The sequence below is a fragment of the Orbicella franksi genome, chromosome 13 (assembly GCF_964199315.1).
Source record: "Orbicella franksi chromosome 13, jaOrbFran1.1, whole genome shotgun sequence".
NCBI lineage: Eukaryota > Metazoa > Cnidaria > Anthozoa > Scleractinia > Merulinidae > Orbicella > Orbicella franksi.
In genome coordinates this window covers 5,443,044-5,464,166 of record NC_138157.1, presented here as the reverse complement: position 1 = coordinate 5,464,166, position 21,123 = coordinate 5,443,044, and the positions used below count along the sequence as shown (strand labels likewise).

The window sequence follows — 21,123 nt, the reverse complement described above, 5'->3', positions numbered from 1 at the left end:
CAAACATTGAAAACTTAACATGAAATCAGTCGTTCGATAACCACTTTAGCTCACGTTGAAAGGCACTTTGGTATTAGGAGTAAGAAGATATAAATAGCTAACGGTACGAATAATAAGAAAACGACGTTTGTTACAGTACCTGGAAATGAAACTTTCATTAACCAAATCAACAACTGTAATCACAAGTAAAGGGCTCTGACTGAGCCTAAAAGACTCAGTTCAGCGTACTTATACAATAATCTAATGAATGCGCGCGCTCTAATTGGTCAATCGGCTATGGTTTATTGTGCCAGTAAACTCATGGAAAGTTCGCGTTTCTTCTGAATTATTTTTGATATAAAAGCAATAGACCACAAGTTTCCATGGTTTATAGGCGTGATAAACCACTTGGGATGTTGGAAGAACACTCTAAGAATTCGTAAATCGCTTGCTTGCGGCTCGTGATTCACGTAGGGGCCAAACCACCCCCCTAATGTTTCATGAAGGCTATATTTGCTTGGTTTATATATTTCTCAACCAAGTTTGGCAGGTGAGCTTTCTTTGTTCTCCAGTTTAGTTTAATTTGGAAGTTGTGACAAAATGTCAGATTATGACGTCATAACTGATGACGTCACCAAAACGTGCTATAATTTTTTGTAAAATCTGACGTAAAGACTATGTCATTGGAAAGAACTTGACTTGAGGAGTAAAATGCTGAAAACCGTTTTTTGCTATGATGATTATTTTTTGAGATATGGTAAATTAAATATTTTTTTGTTGTCCCCCCCGGGAATTTGCTTAACCATACTGTCCTTCTTAAGTCAGTCTCTCTGGTTTATTTTTTTCAGTTTTATTCTAAGAAGGCTAATAATCTAGAAAAATAGAAAGCTTGATGTTGTCAAAATCGTATGGTTTTAGAAATTTGATTTTCGGCTTTGTTAGGTTAGTATTAAAAGTAAAAAACGGGTGACGTCACAGGTTATGACGTAACAAAACTAATTTTAACGCAATAACACTAGAGGGATAATTTTTTATCTCGATTATCTTCTTTATTTTTGCTTTAGTCATCTGGCACATCACATGTGAAACATAGCTACAAAATTACGGCTCCAAGTTGGGGATTTTTCTCAAGGGGGGGACCCTATATTTTGCAGAGTTATTTTTCGTATTTAAAAATGCCATATTTCATTCAATTTTTATGATATGGACAAAATTTTTTCAGGTTTCAACTCCCCTTGAGGTGCTCTTTCGAACACATTGTAAAAAATATGCATATCAAAAACTTCAAAAGTGGCAAAAAACATGACGTCATCACTGTGACGTCACAACTTTGATATTTACTGACATTTTTTAACGTAAATATAATTGGCAATAGGTCATCTGATCATCTGCCAAGTTTGGTGTAGAAAGAGTCAATACTTTTTAAGTAATGCAAAATAATGTGAAATACCCAAGAACTGACGAAACATTTGGGGGGTGGTTTGGCCCCTACGTGATTTACGAATTCTTCTCGTGTTCTTCCAACATCCCGCATGGTTTATCAGCCTATAAACCATAAAAACTTGTGGTCTATTGCTTAAATATGCGGAATTGAGTTAATTCGTTAATCTTATTAATTCTTACTTTGATTCACAATGATGGAGGCTCACAGTTAAGGCTAACACTAATAACCGTCTTATAACTGCATATACACACTGTTTCAGATAAAAAATGTCTTGCCCAAGGATAAATCACAAAACCTATACAAAGACTCCAGCCCTGAACCCCTCTCCACCCCCCTCCTTCCCAGGATTATGCCTCGTTAAATGTGAGGCTATTGACTAAAAGTCACATTAAAAAAAGTTAAGGGTTAGGGTTACGGCTAGGCAAATAGCAGAAACACAGAGAAGGTGTTTTTAAGCAATCATAAATAATTATTTCAGTTACCTGCAAACATTGCTTCTTGAAAAATGCTTTTAAGCTACCGAGTCTGAGTTCATCCAGGGCAGCAAAGACCGACTGGTACTCGAAATCATCTGCGGAAGTTAACAGCACAAGTTAGTTTCAGCGAAAAAGTGAGGGAATTCACTCATACTATGACAGAACGTAGATCGAACGGGAGTCAGTCCTTGATTGAACCTTATCAAAGTTTCCGAATGAAGCATTTGGATACCAGACTTCTACTTCCCAAAAATGTCCAGAAATTTTAAATTTTGACCTTTCCATGTATGATGTATTAGTATTAGTAATATTCTTCTCAGTCAGTTCCAACACAACCAAATGCAACTGTTTTATAAATAGTGGGTTACCTGACTCTTCGTTCTTTGACTCCTATAATTAAAGAAAGTCACTCAGTATTTATTACACAAACATGTCATATAGATTACTTCTGTTATTAATAAAAATGTAAAAATGATCTCGTGCGTTCAGGCAAGTTTATGATTGAAACAATTTTCCAAAGAAAGGGCACTTGGTCGAAGGATAAGTTAATGAAGTTACAAATTTTCGAACCCCTGCAGCAATCTCTATTGACGGGAAGAGATCCAGCGGCGGAAGGCAAGTGTCTTCAATAATTCATCATCTTTTGAAAACAATAAAGAAATGACATGCTTTTGCGTTTTAGCGACAAAATATTAAGTCCATGTTGGAAATGGTTAATGAATTTTAGTCTAGCTTCACTTGTGTAACGAGGCTACTGGCTTTGGGATTTACTTTCTGTATATAACAGATCCCAAGAGAATCCATCCGTACTTCTGTCCATAAATCGGCGTATTGTCATCATATTGACGTACTGCGTAGAGACGTATGCGCAGCGGTACTTTATGCGATGACGGCGTGAAAGAAGAAGGATTTTGGGAAAAGTGTGCTTTACCTGAAGAAAAGACCGAGAAAGAGACGAGAAAGCAGAAAGAAGGCCGATGGGATAGAACGAGACGAAATTTTATAGCTGGTGAGAACAAAGGCCTAGTGCATCCAGCCGGCAGCAGTAATGAAACGCTTGGCTGGATTCAAAAGATAAATACGATACCATTGAATTACTTTTCTTCTAAGTTAAATAAGAATGGACAGTTAAACTACAGAGGTTCGAATGATGAGGTAAACGATTCAGTATCGTTTCAAGAAAAGAATGCAACTGTATTCAAGCACGCAGGGTATCAACAAATAGAGAAATTTGCATTTTATCATGGTAGTCAGAACAAATTGTGCGATTCCCTTTTGTCCTTTCTAAACAATCATTTTAATGCACAAGGTGACAATGAGAATCGATGGTTAAAGTGTTTGAAACAATCTCTTACAAGTTTTGCTTGCTAATTCAATACATTTTATAAAAAGCCCGATAACACTGTTTGTCCTCGAGAGCAGCTGAACCATCGAATGGCTTAGACAACACTCGTAGGAAACCCTTATGGACGAAATCCTAAATCCTTGAAATCCACTTTCATTGTTATTCTTGAAAACTCACCATGCTTTAAACCAAACTATCAGGTCATCAAGCCATGATATTTTCCCTTTTTTCTGTCATTTCGATGAAGCCTTCCACGGCCATCGTTGAGTACGAACTCTGCACTGCCTCACAAGTCGCATAAGTAATTAGTTATGAGACGTTTCTGGTGGGGTATCCCACGATTTTCTTAATATGGCACTGACAGACTTGTGATGTCATGAGGAACCAATGGGAATGCGTATAAATTAAGCTTTCTTCGGTTCTACTGTGTCATAGACTAAACATAGAACGACCTGAAGCGTGAGCATACCGTATACCCTGTTCATACCAAAGAGTTAAACACGTTTAACTAAACATGGTTAAAAAATTACCCGTTCACACCGCGCACGCTCTCAAACTAAACACGTTTAAAACCTGTTTAATTAAACTACCTCTAAAAGGTAGTTTAAACCCTGTCTAACCAACATGGCGGAGGAAAGAGACGATAAAAAGCGGGGAAGGACATGGGAGAAAGAAGAGACAATAATTCTTTTGGAGAAGTGGGGGGAAGAGAATATTCAGCAACGTCTGAAAGAATGCACCCGAAAAAAGCCAATTTGGCAAGAAATAAGCACTTATCTAAACGCTTCTGGGTACAACGACAGGGATTGCGACTCGTGCAAAACCCGAATCCACACGTTAATCTCGACCTACAGAGGCTACAACGATGCGCTGTCGAGGTCCGGCAACGCAACTCCTAAAAAGAAGGCATCCTTCTTTGACGAAATTGACGAAATTTTATCGGACAAGCCAGCTACCAGACCGGCTATCGTCCTAAGCTCAACCGTTCTGGAAAGTGCTCAAAGCGAGGAGACGGAGCTGACGGACGGCGAGAAGAGCCCACAACCCAGTTGCAGTTTTCCGACCTTGGAAAAACAAAAACGAAAGAAAGCCGACGAGAAGCATCTTCCCAGTCTTCTCGGTAGGTTTGTTGTTGTTTCCATGTTAACGAGAAAATGTTACGTAGTTTGCCACCTGACCAACTTATTATGCAACTAACGTCACGTGAAAAAACACGACAAGATGAGGCCCTTGTTTATTCGGAGTTTTACGAAAGCAAACGTACGATTCAATGTTGTTTACTCGATTCTTCACCTCAAACCACAGGTTACAGACCACTACTTTCGCGAAAAATCCGAAGAAGTGGACTAGAACACTGTGGAGGAATACCGAGGATCAGGAAACGCTTTATTGCTTTTCACGACCACGGCCGGGGCTGCTTTTGTCTCGTTTTATTTTTCCGTTTAAAGTCATTTTCAGAGCTTGTGTTTTGGATGTTTGCATTTTTTCGTCAGCTTGTTTTACAGCTTTAGCCCGCAAAAATCTACCTGTATCACAAAGCTCAAAAGCTCGCGTTTAACGGCTGTCTTGCCTTTTGCCTTTTGCTAGTTAAATACCGGTAATCTTTTACGTACTCTGCAAATGTTTGCATGTGATCTTTACCATCCTGTTTATTGTTTTTGTAGCCAAGGACAAAAAACCAGCTCAGAAAAGACGGAAAACCACACAACAGGATGTGCTAAAGAAAATTGATGACTCGTTGAAGTCCTTTATGGAATACCAGCAGCAAGCTGATAGGCTTTTCCTTGAGGCCGAAAGTGAAAGGAAACGGAAAGAAGAAGGGAGAGAGGAGAAGCTAAGGAAAGAGGACCAGGAGTTCTTCCTGAAGTTGGCAAAAGTGCTGAAGGGTTGAAGTCAAGTTTGTACTCATGTGTACTGTTTAGTTTAGTTTATGCAGACTTCCTTAATACTACTGCAGATTGTTTTAAAATAAATAATTTGCTGTATATTATTAGTTTGTACTTTTTTTGGATACCTTTTGCAATTTTGTGGTGCTGAGCTTGCAGATATAAACATAACCTCCACATTGCTGGCAAGTTTCTGATATTAACACATTTGTCAACCACAATCATGTATCACCAACGTATGTGCCCTTAACAAGTCTCTTGTAAAGCTGTTACTTTCCCCAATGTTAAACTACGTACAGAGACTTTCTTTGTCACATTTTAATTGAACCATGTTACCAAATAAAACTCTACTATCAGTTGTCAGTGGACTAATATATGGTCCGCCAAAACTTTTTGTTCCCCCCCCCACCCCCCTTCAACCAAGCAAAACCTTTTATCTTTCCCCCTCAAAGGAATGCCAGCCCTCCCATTTACTGCTCCTTCCTGGTGGTAAATAATAAACAATCCATAAATAGCATTAATGTAAAGTGGTTTTTAGTTCTTTAATTTGGAAATGTCTATACCACTGATAAAAAGACAACTACAAAGAACATGCATACGGTATTTCCACTGGTAAGTGCCCACGCTTTAATAAGTGCCCTCCCCTGAATGAGCACCCACCCCCTCAACCAAATTAGCAAATAAGCACCCTAACTTTCTTAAATAGTAAAGATACAAGGAAAACCTGTTTCTATTGGCACATAATTTCTAATCTTGTAAGCTGTAACTACACTGGCATCAGTACATGTAGGCGAACAGTTTATTTTCTGTAAGTCACTTGTAGTTTTTGCTATATCCATGTGCTTGCAGAGTTCTGTTATGTGCAGTAGCCAAAATAAAATTTCATATTTTTGAAAGAAAAACTTCATAAGCATCCCCCTTGATTAGGCATCCTCCAACAAATAAACACCACCCCTCTCCCCCCTTTTGGCCAAAATTTTAATTAAGCACCAGGGCTCTTATTCAAGGAAATACGGTATCCCCATGTATTTTGAGTGAACTATGGAATTTGATTTATACCTGGACTTCAAGATTGAAATTGATTCTTAATTATTTAATTATCTTAATTATACGCTGTAAAAGTTATGAGCCATCATCTGTCACAAAACCGATCCAGTGAGGGGCGTGGGTCTGTTCCTGATTTGACATCATAAACTGATTTGCATCGCAGTAAGTCTTTGTAGAGATGTATGCAAAGCAGTTTGTGACATCAAATCAGGAATAGACCCATGCCCCTTACTAGTTCGGTTGTGTGACAGGTGATGCTTAGTTTATCGTAAGTTTTGAAGCCCATAAAAAAGTCCAAAACTGGAAATAAAGGCTAAAAGTTTTTGGAATAGGTGCAAGTTTTATATTATATTTTGGGATTAGGTGCACTCTTACATTTTCTCATGTAACAAGAAAGCCCTTAATGGCTTAAATTTGTGTCATTTTACAGCTTCTTAAAATTTTTCTTTACAGGTTTTTAAAAATTCTGTATTGAAAAAATGTCATGCACTTGTGTAACAGTAGTTTTCTACTATGGCTACCAGTAATTTTTGTGACCAGAGCAAGTAAGGTTGCAATGTCTCATAACTTCAGTTCTGCATTTAGTTTCACATGCATGTCAACCCCATTTCTTGGAGAGGTTCTTTGATAGGTTCTTCTACCAGAAGGAAGCCAGAGATTTATCGGAACTTAATAAAATAAACAACATGATACACGGTTACATGCTGTGTTGCTTAATATGTTACTTTATGGGTTAATTATTAATGCTGGAAGGTGAAAGGGTGGTATGTCAAAATAGAACAAGCCGCAAGTCTACAGAAAAACTTTTTCATGGCAACAGGTGTTATGCTTACATATTACTACATACATGTAGTACTGTGTACACTGGAATCATTAGAAGTGCTAATAAATCTATTAACATTGAAGCAAAGGGCCTGGGGGAAGGGGGTGCTCCCAAATTTGGACCATACAGGAATCTGCTGCTGAACAGGGTATACTTTATTTTCCCCCTCTGAATCTGGAGCAGGGTATAGAAATCACTTTTTCACTCTGGAAGAGAGATACTGGTATAGTGTGATGTTTTGACTCTGAAACAGGGTCAACATTTACCGAAATCCCTCTATTTTTCCTGATCAAGTATAGCTGTGTAACAATACTTCCCATGTTGCAAAGTCAAGTATGTGCTTTATGTTATACTTTCTCTCATTGGTTTTGCACTTTTTGTCTAGAAAAGGATTACAGGGTTATCTTTTTTGTGACTATCAGGTCCAGTACCTCCCCTTGGAGGGCCTCAGAACAAAACGAAATTTACTCAGACTGTACCTTCTAAATTTCATGAAATTTCATTTATAGCCTTCACGTATCAAATCTGATTGTTTTTTAGGATCAACATTCATCTTAAACATGCCTGTGAGCAACCTTTAAAATCAAGCACTGTTATCCTCAGCTCTTCTAGGAAGTTAAAACTATGGGGGGAAATTTCAGTTTTGAATATGGCCCCCAGTAATGTAGTGAGCATGGCACTTGAAATGACAATCTGTTAATTAAACACCCCAGTTAAAACAGCTCTGTAATATTAACAGATAACTTTTTCATTCAAGATTTATCCTCCCAAAAGGCCAATCATTCTACTCTCTTATACTCAGTCATAAACACCGGTGACTTGCAGTTTGCAGGGAAACATGACTAGCAGTGCATGCGTTGCAGGAAACATTGTAAAGTTTGATGTCCTTATTTATATGCAGAGGTCTGCCCTGTCTTTTCTTTTGTTGTTTACTCGCTTGTCTTTCTGTTTTGTTTTGTCTTTAATAGAGGCATGAGGCATAAATCAAAATCCAAACAATCCCTAGGACTTGGGGCACACTGCAAGACTATCCCAAACCAAAATTAAATAATAAAACAATTCTAGCAGAATAGTATTTCCGAACCAACAAAATACCCAGAAGGAACTTAATAATAACAGAAAAAGAATAGCAAATTATAATGTTTTTGTTTGTTTTTATCATACTATCTGAGGTACCAGTAAGCTCTTCCAAAAAGAGGATAATAGTCTGTCAGAAGAGACAGACTCTGGAAAAAGAAAACTTCAAAGAAGAAACTTTATTGAGAAAGTACTGTCTTGCCAAAATTCTCTAATCCAAAAATATTCAGAAATCATGAATAACAAACCCAAAAGAATTCTCCACCCCTCCCCGTCATTCTAACGGCTAGCAATAAAAATGTCAGAAACACCCTCAGGATAAGTACTTAAAAGGAAACAAAACTGGCCTATGAAATAAAACTCTTGAGGGCATTCCTTATTTCAGCTGCCTCCCTGTCTTGTTTTTCTTCTCTGTCACATGGTTGGATGTTCAGGTCTAATTGCACCTCCTCTAGCCATCCTTCATCAAATTCTTCTTTCATAACCTCACAATAGTTATGAAGAACACAACAGGCTGTGACTGTTATGGTTGCATTTTCAACAGACTGATCTAGCCTTTTTCCAAGGGATCTAAATCGTCACTTTAGTCTTCCAAATGCATTTTCCACCACTACCCTTGTTTTGCTGTGTGCTGAGTTAAAGGCCACCTCCTCATTGGAAAGGTTTCCCCGGTCAGTAAAAGGCCTCATTAACCAGTTGGTGAGTCCATAGGCTGAATCACCAAGAATGACGGGTGGTACCACAACGTTGGTGATAACTTTGCTTAACCCCATGGGAAGAAACGTTCGTCCACAGCAAGCATCATAGAGAGGTGAATTCTTAAAAACACGAGAATCATGAACCTTCCCAGGCCAGCCAACATACACGTCTCTAAAAAGATAATTGCTGTCCACCAAACCCTGAAGGATTATTGAATAAAATCCTTTTCGATTTACATAATCTTCAGGATTTTCATTTGGTGCCAAAATTGCGACGTGACATCCATCGACAGCACCTACTACCTGGGGAAAGCCCCCACGCATGAAGAAAGCCGCAATTTCCGTTTCAATGTCTTGTCGAGTAACGGGCAAGTGAACAAGTCTCTTGAACAAAACTTCAACAATGCAGGTACATACCTCAAGCACGATTTGGCAAACTGTTGATTTGCCCACGCCAAAGAGGTTTGATACTGTCCTATAACTGGCCGTGTCTGCAAGCCTGTACAATGTTATTGCAACTCGCTCACGCACAGATATTGCTTTGCGATAGTTTGTATCTCGTCTCTCAATGAAAGGAGTCAGTTCTTCGCAAAGATTTTGGAAGGTTACCTGGGACATTCGTAAGTGTTCGACCCAGTCGTTGTCGGTCCATTCGTCTTCAGCCATACGCCAAAATAAATTTGCCTTTGGTTTCACCCAAATTTCTCTGACCGGCAACTGTTGTAGATAAACGATCAGATTCACTAAAAACAAAAAACAGGTGCGTCTTTTCCTCCTTGTGTACTGAATCCTCGCAATAACAGCTCGGTTCTTTCTTATTTGTGCTCTATTATGTTCGCTCGTTCGGTTCAGCGACAACAACAGTAATATTTGGTCAGTTTTTGAAACCATTTTGCACCATGTTTTTGTTGTTGATGTGTGCGTGATAGGCTATTTGCGTGACCCTTTATTTGCTCCACGGTACCCCGGTAAGGAAAAATATTTCGGTCATGCAGGCGAGGCGAATTGAAGCGCGCTAAGAATGCATGGAGTTAAATTGGCTTCCTCGGTGTGAACGACCTCTACAACAAAACATGTTTAACTAAACGCTGTTTTATCTAACCGTGTTTAGGCAAACTTGTTTAATTGGTGTGAATGGGGTAGTAGTTTCGATGGTCGCCCTAGAAAGAAATCTGTCAATCATTTGAGAAGCGTAACGAGCATGCGCATAACTTAAACATAACAACATGTTTCGCCGCCATTACTGCCTTCGATTCGATAACTTTTGCTATTCCCTGTCAGTACTTTTTAGCAACAGCTATGAGACAATTAGGACTAAGGGAATGAAGGGCCAACTTTGTGTCAGATTAGCGACAAGATACGGGCTGAAATTTTCCTGCTGAACGTGGTGAATTTCACTTTCTTGGTTGCTGTGTCAGGAGGATATAAACGAAGCGGAAACTTTCATTTTGCTGTGGAAATTTTAAAGTTCATTACTGCCCATCTTCACACCGACGAAGGAGAAGATTTCCTTTGTAATTTAATCTTCTCTAATTGGTATGGAAAATAGCGATGTCGAACTGTTTCATGTCTGCCATCATGTATAGCGAAGCGGCCTCCGAATGTAAGTCTTAAAACTATTTCTCAACTGTTCAGAGTTGTGTATTTAAACTTGAGATATAATTAAATAAGCTTTTGTCTGAAGATTTGCCCGTCTTAACTTACTTTTGAAACACCCCATTTACTTTATGATTTTTCCTGTAATATGTTGAGTTTGAAAGACTTTCTACGAATGATTTAAATCATAAAACCTGAAGGCAGTTATAGATCACTCAACAACGCTGAAAATAGCTACTAGATTTGCATGTTTCAATAATACAGTGATAGTAAAGGTGTTGGAAACCTCTATTCCTTACTGTTCAGTACCAGTTTGAGCTCTCAAATATGAAAGCATTCCTGCTTCTGCATCAGGTGGGAATGCCTAAAATGAAATTGCTGAGCACAGACTTACTGTGAACTTTTACTAGGTTGAGGTGTTTTATTAACAAGCTATTTACAATTTCTTGACCCGTGGACTAAAGAAAGCAGCTTCTACTTACATGCTTTGGCATAATTTACATACTAATGATAAGCATCACTTTTACTTGTGTGGTGGAAGAAAACTGTGCCATACACTCATCTGCAAAGGGAGATATGAAATAGACCCAGAGAAGGCAAATTAGCCATGTTACTGTGTGTGTTAGCTAGGAATGAGGTTGACCGAGGAAATGATCATTCATGCAAAAACTGACTTTTACTTGGACAACCCTGAGTCAACAGAATCTCCACAATGTTGAAATAGGCACATGTTGATACTTGGCTCCAAGGCTTTGGAGAATAACAGGAAGTTGTATCAAGCCCAAGGTATTTTTGATTTATTCCTCTTATAAGGCCAAGAGATGAGTAAGGATTTAATACATCAAATTTGGCCTAAATTAAAGTGTTGCCTATCAGTGGCTAGTTACTCTAATGAAAGGATAGTTAAGTAAGACGATAAGGAAGGTTAAAATAAATTCAGATTACTGCAGTCTTTAATAGTACTTGTCTCAAATGGCAATTCTTGGTCCGGGAGAGGAGCATGAACTGTTTGAAAACTGTTTCAGAGGGGGCAAAAAATTAGTGCCAAGGACTACAAATAGGGCAGCAAAATGAGATAGTAAAGTCAAATTTCCTGCACAGTCTCCATCACAAATACTTGATTGGGCTCATTATTTAAGCAGTTAAGTCTAGAAGATCAAAACAAAAGTCTGAGAGTGATTATGAAGAAACAAAAACATAAATTATTAGTTTCAAATATAGACCAAAGAGATAGTGGACCATGGTGATGATTCTCAATTGTGGCTAGAGACCTTCACTTAATAAATAATGCCAGATGCTTTGTCTGAAACTGAAGCAGACCTCTTGTAGTAACAAGCTATTAGGTGAGAGGCCAAATCCTCAGCCTTAACGTAACTGAAAAGCGCCGTACCTACTGTACCCACTTTAAAACATGCTATAATTGTCATTTAAGTACAAAAAAATGGGTCACGAAGCTGTTCCAAAAGGTAACCCTTACCATCATGGAGTCCAAAAATACAGAAATACTTCAGTTTATCCTGTTGACACTACACCACTACACACACAAAAAAAATGCTCGACTGAAATATTACACTGTGGTGACTGATGACTGCAATCTTGCTCACACGGAAATAAAACATCCAAGTCCATCATCCACATCACTTCGTAATGCAGTTTCCGCTCACAGGTTTACAATGGATTATTTGTCCCCGCTCTTTCAAAATGTCCAGAATTTAGATGTAGGACTTGAACTGGAACTGAAATACGCAAAATGTTTAAAAAGCTTTACTAAAACTGTCCGCTCACGGAAATCCATGTTTCTTTTCAACGAACCAGTCGCTCGGCCAAATTTCTCAACTGGGGCCATTGTCGTCCCCATAGTCCTTCTCGCTTTTCTCAGCGGGCTGGGGCCTTGGCACAAGAATCGAAGGGCTCTGGGACTGAGGATTTTCGAATTAATTCGAAGTTTTTTGATTGGCTGTTTGAAAACAAAGAAATCTTGAACGGAAGTCAGAATGTTCGCGCGGATTGCTGGCGCGAAAATATGAAACAGCTGTGACCAGCGGTGTTTAAAATGGAGGACATGGAGGATTCTCCCAATTCTCCATATTGTTTAACTCACGGCTCAACACTTGTCGCTGTTGCAACAAAACGGTTTTTTTTAGAAACCCCGGTTGATATTTTCGGCAAGAAAAGCAGCAAGGAGCCGGAAATTTTGAAAGTGTTTGAGTCTTTAACTTTTTTATTTTATTATTTTTATTTTATTACAAATTAATGGCAGATTTACAAAAATCAGTAACGAGAGAAAAAAAAAGTAAGAAATTAAGTTTGGCGATGGTTTACCAACGAAACTGTGCGAACCGTGTACAGAAGGGTGAAGAATATTGAAGAATTGCGTTCTTTGTAGCTGGCATCAAGTTCTTCGCAGGAATTGTCGATCGTAGGGTTTGTGGCTAGCAACAGGTTGGAGAATCAGGTTTGTCGAGTGAGGCGAAAAAGAGTGAACCGCGAAAGTGTCGAAAGTGGTCGGATGCGTCTTTTCGTTCAGGGCGATCAACATCACAACAAAAATCCCCCTCATTTTAGACCTATTTCCCCCAAGAATAACACGACTGCACTACAGAGCCTTCCACAATTTTAAAAGTTGGAACCGTTTATAAATGCAGGCTTAACTATAGGGTTGGTGTTTCAGAAAATATGTCTAAAATATATTACTGTATTGCCCTTGAAGGAAAACGGTGTGTAAATGGTTTTGTTTTGCGAATAATTGTTAGCATTTTTTTTTTTGTTTGGCGTCAATGGAAGGAACTATGGGAAGGTCGACAAGTGTTTTCTACTTTTAGTCCATCAGCTGAGAGCCAAAAATTTGGGTTTATCGCTCACTTGAGGGGAACAGCCGAAACATGTCTTATCTTAATCTTTAACTATTAAGCATCATAAAAATGTATGATAGCAAGGAAAGAACGGTAGCTTTCACTTTGTAAATCGAATTTTAAATTTTGCCCTACATACCCTTCTTTTGCCGCCATCTTGGATTTTGGGGGAACGCTTTAAAGTGGTTTGTATTTCTTTAATGTTAGCAAATTGTGTTTCAAATGTAAATTTTAAACTTATCGGAACTACAAGCATGATGTCCATTTGTTCTAGTGCTTGAATTATTAGTACATGACGTATTAAGTGACGTCACAACGCCTGATTATTGGTCACAATATGATCATTTTGCACTTATAGTCATTGCAAAAACATTGTGGGGTACGCTTCCCAAAATTATTTCATAAAAAGAGGGCAAGTAAATAAAATATTTGTGTAAATTGCAAGTTTGTTGAAACAAAGCCCTCAAAAACATTTCCTACATCCAGCCCCAGTTCCCAAACATGCGGTCTAACGAACGAAAGTGCGAAAATGTTTCCTCTGCACCATGATCTGACCAATGGTGGATGAGTGCATTGTTTGCGGTTGTTAGGGTTCTAGGTTAGCACAGGAAGTTTCTTCACGAGTATTGGGCTATTACTTCATCACAGACCTACATCCACAAGGAGTTGGCTCCAGCACGCATCAAAGAAGACATCAAAGCTGGTGGATCAACTCTAGGATGTTATCACCTAGCCATGGAAACAAGATACAGCATTAACGAGCTTGTCCACGCCGGGGTATCAAAGCGACAACAGAAGTAAGTGATGACTTATTGCAGGCCAAGAGCAAGGTAAAGAAGGCAGAGAATGATTTTTTAATGACTGTTGCTCATCTAATCGCTCTTGAGATTACTTAGATCCATTGATGAAAGCCAAGCTGAAGTCTTTTAAGGATCTGTAGGCTGTGCATAAGGTTCGCAACTAGGATGTAGTACTTCCTCCTCGTATGGATTGTGATGTATTTGCTCTGATCGCATTTGTCGGTCTCTTGCTGATCCTTGTGGACTCCCGCGAAAAACAACTGCGCAAAGCCTCCCAACAGAGGCAAAACTCTCCCAATTGCTAGAGTGACGCATCACAGTCACCGAGAAATACCCAGAGAGCACAACCAGTATTTTCAGTATACCTGGAATGGTGGTCTTGCAGCAGTGGAATATCCCGCCCTCTGGAGGTATGTCTCATATGGTCGCTAAGAGAGTGTTTGAGTTGGTAATGAACACCGGCAACAGGCACGTGGACAAAGTGTTCGACATGTATTGAGAGATATCAATCAAGAATGTCAAAAGAGGAGTGTCCACCTCTGAAGTTGAACAATACAAGAACATACTTCCTGCCGATACTGCGAAGTCAGGGAACAAGCTTTTCAGTGTCACCGCAAACAAACCTGACATTACCAATTCCCTTGTGTCACAGTGGAAGAAAGAAGCATTCTGAGGCAGGCTCAGTGACCGGATAATATACGTGAAAACCGAAAATCAGTGCTAGAGACCAAGACGCAGCCACATGCGAACCAGTTCCTGAGATAGGGTGTCATGAAGAGGCTGATATGAGTATGGTTCTCCATACTCGGTACGTGGGAGGCAGGTGCGTCATCCACTCTAACTCTGATATCTTTGTCCTACCCCTTGCTCAAAGCCAAAACCTTGGAATGTGCTACATGAAGAATGGAAGAGGGGGAAACACCAGAATGATAAATTTTCTTTAGTTATTAACAGCTTGGAGACGTAACTTGACCAAAGTATTGACAAGCTCTACTTCATGAAAGTCCTAATTGGCCTATACACGATCACAGGTTGTGATACCGGCTCTCTGGTAAGGGTAAGTGGAAAGCAGTTCAGCTTCTAATTCTCCAATACAGTGAAAGGTACGTCCGAGCTATGGCGAGAATTGGGTAGGAGTGAACAGTATCCGAAGACATACTGGATGAGGCAGTCATGTGACAGCTGTAAGAGAAGGATTGGTGCCAAAATATGGATGCGCTGCGCTACGAAGTTCCCTGCGCCAGAGGCGGGAAAGTCTAGCTAGATCGGATAGATCTAGATGCCTTGCGGCCATTCCAATCATCTCTATGACGTCGCTTTACAAGAGCAAATTGTCAAGCAGCAATCTGAAGAGGAGCCTGTAGCGTAGTCTAAACGAGACTAAACGATGCTAACACAGCGGTTTTAATGAAGCTCATAAAAGCCCGCCATTACTAGCCGTAATACAACAACAACTACATCCGGGATACATCTCATTCTACTGCGCAGGCCCGAAGGGCCTATGACATCATAACATCGTTACATCTTCCTTCTTGAACGAGCAAAACAAAGAAATGAAGGGACGGTAAGGTAGGTAATGGACGAAAGGACAAGTGATTAAAAAAAACAAATCTAACACTGTTCAGTGTTCAGAACTGTTCGAAAAGCCTTTACATTGGATTCCTAGGTGGTGAAATCCCTGAGATAAGCGGGTCTCCTAACAATCCTGTCACTTCTAGTAGAGACAGGAGCGGGAAAACTTGGCGAAGCTGGCTGTAAATCTGGCTGCGAGACGTCTGGTAACTGCAACGCAGAAGGTTCAGGGGGCACCTGGAGTGTATCCTCAGTAGGTTTCCTGGTCGGGAGTAGAGTTTGAGCATTGACCTTCGATTCCCCTATGTCTCCGTCTGGCATCGCTTGAAAGTTCTCAGGAACTTTGTATAGATGTGAACGGTTTCGGCGGTAGAGCCTACCATCCTCTGTGCGGACTTGATAGGAACGTGGAGCTTCCTGACTACTCACTTGCGCTTTAAACCACTTTGAATGACCTGGTAATGGTCGGACCCGCACCACATCGCCATCTTTTAACGGTTGCAGCTCTGTAGCACTTCTGTTGAAGGAGAGCGCTTGCTTGTTTTGTCTCTGTTGCAAGTTCAGGTGTACATCGGGAATGACTTTTGGCTGAAGCAGGTGGCTAGCCATGGGTAGTGCGGTACGGGTTCTACGCGAGAAGAGACGCTGTGCAGGGGTGCTGTCCATTCCTTCTGATGGTGTATTCCGGAAGTCCAGTAGAGACAAGTGTGGATCATGGCTGGCATCAGCAGCTTTTTTCAAGATATTTTTTGCTGTTTTGACACTATTCTCAGCCTTCCCATTGGATTGAGGATACCGTTGAGACGTTTTAACGTGTTCAAACTGGTACTCGGCTGCAAACTTCTGAAACTCAGCACAGTCGAACTATGGGCCGTTGTCTGTGGTGAGTCGGTCTGGGAGACCATATCTTGCCAGATGAGGTTTCAGCTTGTTAATGACCGCTCTGGCTGTCGTAGACGTCAGTATATCCAACTCGAAGAAATTAGAATAACGGTCAGTTGTAATCAAGTACTGGGTGCCATTGAGCTCGAACAGGTCTGCTGAGATGCTCTGCCATGGTCTTGTAGGTATTTCGTGACATTTCAGAGGTTCTTTCTGCTGCTCTGGTTTGTAGCTGTTGCAAATGCTGCACCTTGAGATGGATTCTGTGATTTGCTTGTAGATGCCTGGCCAGTAGAAGGCTTCTTTGGCTCTCCTGAGGCACCCCTGAATGCCCAGGTGACTGGCATCATGCATTGCCTGAGGCTAGATGGTACTATAATGCGCTCACCCTTGAACACAACACCATCTTGTATTGACAACTCTTTTCTGAAGGGAAAATAGACCTGCAACTGGGAGGGTACGTCAGCCCTTCTCTCTGGTCAGCCTTGTGTGATAATAGGAGCTAATGCTGGAGCTCTGCATCAACTTCAGTGGCACTTTTGATTTCCTGCAAGGTTAGTTTCCGAATGGGCACAGACTCTGCCATGTCTATATACTCAGTCTCACCTTCTGTTGGTGATCTTGTGTCAGCAACATTCCATACTTCCTGGGTGTCAACTGTGTCTTGTTTAACCAGGGGAAGGTAAGCTCGGCTTAGTGGATCAGCCATGTGTATCTCTGTACCCTTTCTGTAGGAAACCTCTAAATCAAATTTCTGTAGACGCAACGGCATTCTCTGCAATCGCTTTGGTGCACTCAAGAGACTTTTCTTCATAATAGACACCAAGGGTTTGTGATCAGTGTCAATAAAGGTCTTTCTGCCATAGACATAGCCCTCAAATCGCTCAACTCCAAAGACAATTGCTAATAGTTCCTTTTCTATCTGAGCGTAATTAGTCTCAGTAGGTGTCAGAGCCCTGGAGGCATACGCCACAGGGTTCCCATCCTGCATCAAGCATGCTCCAAGACCACTCATAGAGGCGTCGCACTGGAGTACGGTCCTCTTTTGGGGGTCGAAGAACTTGAGCACAGGCGCCTGGGTTAGAACCTGCTTCACTTGATCTAGACACTGGCCATGAACCTCTTTGTCCCAGACAAACTCATTGTCCTTCATGACAAGCTCTCTCAGTGGTTTCGCCAAATCTGCTAGGTTGGGAGCAAACTTCTGCACGTAATTTATCATGCCGAGTACTCTTTGGACACCTTCCTTGTCCGTAGGAGGCGGCATTTCATTGATGGCTTTCAGCTTGTTTGGATCAGCCCGGAGACCCTCCGACGATATGATGTGGCCCATGTAGCTGACTTGCTTCTGTCTGAACTGTATCTTCTCTGAGTTGAGCTTGATGCCCTTCTGCCGACAACGTTGAACACTTCTCGCAGGTTTCGGTCATGATCTTTGAGTGCTTCCTCATCGGTGTCTCCTGCTCCGAACACCAGGATGTCATCTGCTATAGCCTTCTGCCCTGGTAGGCCTTCAAGTGCAATATCAATCCTCCTCTGAAACTCCTCTGGAGCTGGGGATACACCAAACGGCAAGCGAAGCCACCGAAAGCGTCCCCAGGGTGTTCCAAAGGTAGTAGCAAAGCTACTTGGCTCGTCCAGCTGTATGTGCCAGAACCCATTTTTTGCATCCAATACCGTGAACACACGGGCCTTTGATAACAGAGGCAGCACATCATCTATTGTAGGTAAGGGGTAACGATTTCTTTGTAAAGCTTCATTCAATGGTTTCGGGTCAATACACAGTCTAACTTTGCCATTTTTCTTTGTTGTGACCACAAGTGCTGAAATCCAGTTCGTAGGTGTATCGACCTTCCGAATCTGTCCAGTTCTTGTTTTAGAGGCTCTCTGAGGGCAATGGGGACTTTCCGTGTAGGTAGCTGGACTGGCTGGACATTCTTGTCTATCTCCAGGTGGAGTAGCCCTTCTAGTTTGCCTTCTCCAGTGAACACATCGGTGTACTGCGAAATGTAGTCTTCCACCTTGGGACTTTTCTCCTCCACACCGCTTGACTCCACAGAAAGGATATTCTGGCTGTTGACTGTTAGCAGCTGAAGGTGTTCGCTGGCCCTCAAGCCCAAAATGGATTTACAATCACCACGAACAAGATGAAAGTCAATGCTGTATTTCTTATTGTTCTTGAGGTTGACGACTTTGAATCGCTTCTTGCCCAAGGGTTTGACCTCTGACTGGTTGTACATTACCAGGGTCACGGGGGTTTCTTCCAATTCACTCAAGCCGTTTTGGCCACAGAGCTTTAACACTGTCTCATCAGTCATGATGTTTACTGTTGATCCACTGTCTAACTGAAACTTTTCCTGGTTTCCATTGACCAGTAGGGTGGCAAAAACTTTGTTAAGGGAACGACTGGAGGTTAATGCATTAACCATCTCTTTCACTTCAATCTCGGCCACATATTCATACTCCTCATCTTCGGATGTGTAATCCACAGACAGCACTTTCTTCTTAGATTCTTGGCAACACACCGCAAAATGGTTTGGCTTGCCACAATTCTTGCAAGATGTTCCCCATGCAGTGCAGTTCTTCTTCGTGAAAGGATGGTGCCTTGAACAAAACTTGCACTTGCGTTCTTGTGACTCGTTTTGGTTCTTCTCTGGAACCTTTGTCTTCTTTTTGTCAACTGTTTTTCTTTTTTCCTTCACGAAACGGACATCCTCTTGATTCATCTCCTTTAGCTGCCTTGCTGATGTCTGCGAAGATCTGCAGATGTCTATACATTGTCCTAAAGTGAGCTTGCTTGTCTGCAGGAGCTTCTTACGAGCAGAATTGTCATTGATGCCCACCACCATTCTACCACGAATAAGTGAGTCTGTTAATGACCCATAGTTGCATGTCTTCGCTAATTTTCTTAATGCGGTGACATAAGCATCAATTGATTCATTTGACTCTTGGTCCCGACGGTTGAACACATACCTTTCATAGGTCTCATTGCACTCCCCAATGCAGTATTGTTTCATCTTTTCTAAGATCATTTCCGGGTCTTTTCTTTGGTCTTCGTTCTCAAACTCCATAGCATCAATTACGTCTAATGCATCAGAACCGATGCACGTAAGCAACGTGGCTGCCCGTCGTTCCTTATTTCTGCCCGGGTTTTCGGGGTCTTTTAGCTGAGCCGCGATTTCGTAATTTGACCACGCTCGAGAGAATCGTTGCCATTTGACAGGAAGATTTCCACCGCTTAAATCTATCCTTTCTGGAAGCGGTATATTCACAGGAACAGTTATCATCGAGGGTTGTGTACCCGCAGCGCCACCACCTTCTTCACTCGTGGTAGGCATAACACTTGTACAGAAATATCGACGGGAGAGTTCACAGAAAATACTTCAAAAAACTCACCAAGTTGGCTTCCGGCGAGGCCACGAGCGGCAGTACTATGTGTGTTTCACTTCTGACACCATGTAGCGTAGTCTAAACGAGACTAAACGATGCTAACAACGGTTTTAATGAAGCTCATAAAAGCCCGCCATTACTAGCCGTAATACAACAACAACTACATCCGGGATACATCTCATTCTACTGCGCAAGCCCGAAGGGCCTATGACATCATAACATCGTTACAGAGCCGTCACAACAGAGAAGACAGTTGAAATACGACGCTAGTAGCGGAGTATTTTTGACAATTTTTGAGGTGTTGGAAAGGTACTCAAACATAGGCTTGAATGTTTGATATAACTTCTCGATCAGAACTAAAACTAAAGAGAAACAGAAAACTAAAATCGTACAAATGTCTGTTAAGACAATCAGATATCCAAACACCGTCACGGTCATGATTTACCGTGTTTAAGCTTGATGAATTGTTTATGACTTGGAGAAGTTATAGATCCAAATGCAAGTGATAACAGTGACAAAGGGCGTTATACGAGCCTGGCGTTTCTGTACAGTATGGGGGCCCAGTTCTCGGCCACAAAAAAACGTAAACTTGTATTTCTTACCTTGGAATAACCGTAAGGACTTACAATTTCACGCATAACTAGCTTCAGCATTCAGTTTACACATGTAGAGCTATCGACTGCTCAACGCTGTTTTCTCCCGAGTAATAACGAAAATGGAGGCTTCGTTCGTGGGCCCAGTTATCGGCCAGCGGGCCCAGTTCTCGGCCACAAAAGAGTGCACGCGATTCCTCAGAATAAACAACGCTTTATTACCATTTTTTGTTGTTAAATCACTTATAAGGCTTGTGTTTTGATATTTCGATCACAAATTAATTAAAGAGCTTATTTTCATGTTAGAAAAGGAAGTTTTTTGCACACCTAGTTTTTCTCTTAAGTGCAGTCAAGCGAGGCTAAAAAAGAGTTGGGTGTTTAAAACGGGGTTAAGTCAGAGCTCATAGTTTTCAGTATGCCACCCCATTGCAGCTTTATTTTTACAACTGACTTGACACGAATACTCCACACAAAACTACGAGCGCTTTCAGTGTTGAAGGCGAGCAGGGTGGCCGAGAATAGGCAAAAACGCAAAAGTACTAAGGAAATATTGAGGAGTGAATTTAGGGCAAAGAATTAAACAGGCCGGGAAAAGTTCATATTTAACAGATAGCTTTATCACTCTACATCCTTTATGCCAAGAATTGGCTCATTTGGGCTTTC

At 41.0% G+C, this 21,123-nt stretch overlaps 2 protein-coding genes across 2 annotated transcripts in view; one reads left to right on the top strand and one right to left on the bottom strand.

Moving 5' to 3' along the window:
* Positions 1 to 3,524, bottom strand: part of LOC145465416 (uncharacterized) — a 33,593-nt gene extending 30,069 nt beyond the window's left edge. The window contains 3 exon segments of the mRNA XM_081449198.1: positions 1,906 to 1,994; positions 2,268 to 2,289; positions 3,422 to 3,524. Coding sequence (XP_081305324.1) covers positions 1,906 to 1,994; positions 2,268 to 2,289; positions 3,422 to 3,424 — 114 coding nt within the window. The 5' untranslated portion in view covers positions 3,425 to 3,524.
* A 228-nt stretch (positions 3,525 to 3,752) lies between these two features.
* On the top strand, positions 3,753 to 4,452 carry LOC145466399 (uncharacterized). The gene has a single exon (XM_081450112.1). The coding sequence runs from the start codon at positions 3,869 to 3,871 to the stop codon at positions 4,439 to 4,441; it is 573 nt and encodes a 190-aa protein (XP_081306238.1). The 5' UTR covers positions 3,753 to 3,868; the 3' UTR covers positions 4,442 to 4,452.
* The last annotated feature ends 16,671 nt before the right edge of the window (positions 4,453 to 21,123 follow it).